The sequence below is a fragment of the Chiloscyllium plagiosum genome, chromosome 7, assembly GCF_004010195.1.
Source record: "Chiloscyllium plagiosum isolate BGI_BamShark_2017 chromosome 7, ASM401019v2, whole genome shotgun sequence".
NCBI classification, from domain to species: Eukaryota; Metazoa; Chordata; class Chondrichthyes; order Orectolobiformes; family Hemiscylliidae; genus Chiloscyllium; species Chiloscyllium plagiosum.
The window spans coordinates 12,015,271-12,019,711 of record NC_057716.1 but is presented as its reverse complement, the minus strand read 5'-3'; the positions used below and the strand labels follow the sequence as shown (position 1 = coordinate 12,019,711).

Here is a 4,441-nt window from a genome sequence, read left to right as displayed (position 1 = left end):
GTGAATTCTCCGTTTGGTGTTCTCTGTACCATCATGTCTAGGAATGGGAGTTGGCTATCCTTTTCTTCTTCTGTCGTGAATCGGATTCCTGTGAGTGTGGCGTTGATGATCCGGTGTGTTTTTTCTATTTCCGTGTTTTTCATGATTACAAACGTGTCATCGACATATCTGACCCAGAGTTTGGGTTGAATTTGTGGTAGGACTGTTTGTTCTAACCTTTGCATAACTGCCTCTGCTATGAGTCCCGAGATACCAGACTGTTACACAAATTGGGCAACCCGATCTGGAATCTTAACTAATCATAAATATTTATTTATTCTCTTCTATACTCTCAATAACTAAAAATGAGTTTAAACATAATCCAAACCTCTAATGGAATTCAACTCCACCTAATTGAAGGAGTATCTTCTCTTTTTGACACTACCACTGCTTCCTTATATAGGGCTTGTATGAAAATAAATGCTTGCTAGTTGAAACAAAGACATTTCCTACTTAAGGCCATTTCCGATTTTTGCGATTTTGGTAACAGTTTAGGAAAACCCCAATGAACTCAGTCTGAATGCTGGAGACATGAATGTCCATTTGGACAACTTTCTGACCAACATTTCCTATCTCACTCCTTCTGACAAGTATCTAGTTATTGTTCAGCATCTGTTTATATTAGTATAGTCAGGACTGCAAAGATGGTGCAGTGGAGAAACAGCAACTCTGTACTGGTATGAAAATGAACATCAAATTGTTAGCAACATGCTGTATGTTTTACATATGGTCAAACAGTTATGATAATTTGTTTTACAGAATGATGAATTACACTCTATCTTCTCTGGTGATATAAATTCAAACTTGCTGCTGGATGTTATTGTGAAACAGAAAGCATCGGATTGAGCCAAGCAGTGAATTAAAAGCATTGTACACAGCCTTTTCTCCCCCATGGAGTTCAATCAAAGTTCAAGAGTGGAAAGGGATGAAGTCATGAGAACTAAGAACAGTCTAGAATGAAAAAGAGAAAAAGATCATTGTGAATGTTGCAGGCAAATCTGACATTTATTACCTATCCTCATAATGGAGTTATTTGTTAGATTATTTATGATGACAGTCAGTGGGGATTACTCACATGTAGATCAGACCAGTGAAGCTACACAAGTTCCGTCCTTTATGAACAACTTGTTTTCCAATGACATTTTGACAACTTCATAGTCATTTTTATGTGCTAGAAAAGTACTTCCGTGCATTAAGTCAATACCAGCTTTTTACTTGGAAACGTTTAACAATATACCCAATTAAAAGTAGGATATGAACTCTGAGTCTGGATTACCAGCCCAGACATAGGACAGATTTCAATGCCCATTCTGAAAGGTAGTGTAGAGATGGGAGATGTGGCATTTAATCACATGGGAAGGTACACCTTCTTGCCTCGACCAGTGATAGTCTGGAGCAGAGACGCTGATGCATGGTCTACCTGAAGCCCTGAGGACAGCTACTGAAGTGTCTGGTGGTAATCTCTATTGAAGGTAATGTGGGGCTTCAGACATTGCAAGTATTCTGTCCAAACATGTTACACTACCACACATATATGCTTATTAAAGACTTCTGTCAGTTTCAGGGCAACTGTATTTGCCTGTGTGCTGATTTTAAGAACATAAATTAAAATGCACAAATGACATCAGTAGATATCAGAATGGGACTTTTCATTCATCAACAGTGCTACACAATTTTTAGTTTCCCCATTATAATCAGAAGTTAATTGTTAAAGTCTGGCAATATTAGATAAAGATGATTAGATATAAATGTGAGAAGCAAATTCTGAATATACAACCAGGACTCATATCAGCTACAATCAGGACAATATACAAGATAATGAAAAATATTATGTAAAAGTTAAAACAGTTGTAACAAATAATTTGTCTGCATGTCCCTACTAATCTTACAGGTAGGTATAATAATGAGCCTGATCTTTCAGTCGATCTTCCATATACAGGCCATGGAAAACAGAAGCAAGATCACAGTCAGCACTTCTCTGCATTGTGAAACCACATTGCCCATTTGCAGTTGTATAGTTTTGACTACAGTAAATCAAATACACACCAGTTTATGATATGCATGAGATCCTTAAGTTATAATTGCAAAACACAAGTAACCATAATGCAGCACTGCAATGTAGCATCAACTAGAAATGGCCAAAGATCTGTCTTCATGGGTCACAACGACGTATGCAATTGAGGGATTGGGTGTAAAGCTGAAATCCATGTTCCCAGTTGCTGACAATAATAGCCCTCGATATTTACTTTATTAGTGAATATGTTTAAAATGTTTAACGTTCCACTCTGAACCATTACAAAATTCAAACAGGACAATAGACAAATAATTGCCTGGACTTTGAAGGGAAAAAGTCTATGTCTTATTCTTGGTATCATCAGCTTCACATCTTTATTTTTCTCATTTACATTGTTATGCCTTGGAGACATTCTTCACAGACATGATTTAAAAAAAGGTTTCCATGGCCAGTTATCATGTAAGAAGATGGCTCTATTACCATCTCACTGTTGCGAGATTGCACATGAAACATCAAGTCATTAAGCCAGAACATCCTTCAATTGAACACAGAACCTGTTGATAATATTCCACTTACTTTCAGCTAAATTATATACACCATTGACACAGATACTATCTTGAAGAAAGTGAGGACTGCAGAATCTGAAGATGACAGTCGAAGAGTGTGGTGCTGGAAAAGCACAGCTGGTCATGCAGCATCCAAAGAGCAGGAGAGTCAACGTTTCGAGCACAAGCTTATGCTCAAAATGTCAACACTCCTGCTCTTTGGATGCTGCCTGACCGGCTGTTCTTGTCCAGCACCACACTCTTCGACATCAGATACTATCTTGGTTTCTCTCGAAAGCTGAATTAACTTATGTATACTCTCAGCATCTTAACTGGTCCCAAGTTGAACATCATGTCTCATGTATCTTATCTACAGGAAATAATTTCTATTTCTGTCTTTGCAAAATCATTTGCCTTCATTTTTACTTCAACCTAACAGATCTAAAGGCACTTAAAATCTTTGAGTACTGCCTCCATGCTCAGTGTGTCTAACTTTCACCTTTAACTGCTGAAATTTATCCTTCAGAAATTCAACTCATGCAGCACTTACATTATCTTAAATGTATATTATGAACTCCAAATCTATATATCTCTGTACATGCAAAGGAAAAACACACTGCTGTACTAAAGCCAAATAATGTGTCAGTCAACAATTTGTGAATGTAATATGAAAAATGTGATCCTGAATTATTTTTAAAATTTGAGCAATGTATCAATTCTTTTCATCATGGACATAATGTAAACCATATAATCTTACCTTCTGGTGCAGGAATTGATTTAATGTCAAAATTTCTTCCAGATGCTGCAAGAAAGAAAATTAGAATAGGGTCAAAGCAAAAAGGTCAAGTTCAGGGAATATGCATATCACCTGATAAGATTAAATGCTACAAATCCAATGTTATTTTGAAGAATTTTGATTTTTGTACAGTGAGGTGCAAGAGATCCATCCTCTAAAAAACAAAGAGGTTCTGGAGCATATTTTCCAATAATTTCTCTTTTCTTTGAGTGTATATTATTTTTCTACGTATTACAATCTTATTATCACTTATCATCGTATTAACACATACATGTATTACCAATCAAGTCAAGATGAAAAAAGCTAACCTTTTGTGTTTAGCATAATTTTTAACCCATTGCAAGCATTGCATGGAAGATTTCCTGGATCATAAGTGAAGATAAGCGAGCAGTGTCCTAGATTGTCACATTGTAACCAAATAAGTAATAGACACTATTATGTACGTTCGTACCTCATTTCAATACATTTATCAGGTAACCTGAAGTACACTCTAAATGCCAAGTTAGTTACCATGTGATTTTAATATTAACTCATATCTTTTCATTCCTCAGTCTTTTCCTTCATGAGTGGCAGAGGTGTACAGCAGATGCTTGGTTCCTGATAACCACAGGCAAATATTCACTAGTTGCTGAAACAGAGAGTCATGATAAGTACAAGAAATGATCCTGAATGCAAGAATGATGATGGACAAAAGACCCTATGATACACCCACCCATTATTCCTTAGAAAACATTAAGATTTTCACTGAGATATTCAATAGGACAACTCATCAAGGAGGACAAGCATGTTTTTTGTATTCAAACCTCAATGAGCACATTTGATTAGTTAGTTATAAAAACAAATTGTGGAGATTAGATTTAGAGTCAGAGAATCATAGAGATGCACAGCATGGAAACAGACCCTTCGGTCCAACTCGTCCATGCCAACCAGATATCCCAACCTAATCTAGTCCCACCTGCCAGCACCCACCCCATATCCCTCCAAACCCTTCCTATTCATATACCCATCCAAATGCCTCTTAAATGTTGCAATTGTACCAGCCTACAC

General features: G+C 36.7%; 1 protein-coding gene across 11 annotated transcripts in view; it reads right to left on the bottom strand.

The window, feature by feature from the left end:
• The window catches only part of map2 (microtubule-associated protein 2), a 146,289-nt gene that overhangs the window by 70,929 nt on the left and 70,919 nt on the right, over positions 1-4,441 (bottom strand). For all 11 annotated transcript variants that reach the window (XM_043693043.1, XM_043693048.1, XM_043693050.1 and 8 more), the window contains one exon: positions 3,356-3,400. In XM_043693043.1, coding sequence (XP_043548978.1) covers positions 3,356-3,400 — 45 coding nt within the window. The remainder of the gene's footprint in view (positions 1-3,355; positions 3,401-4,441) is intronic.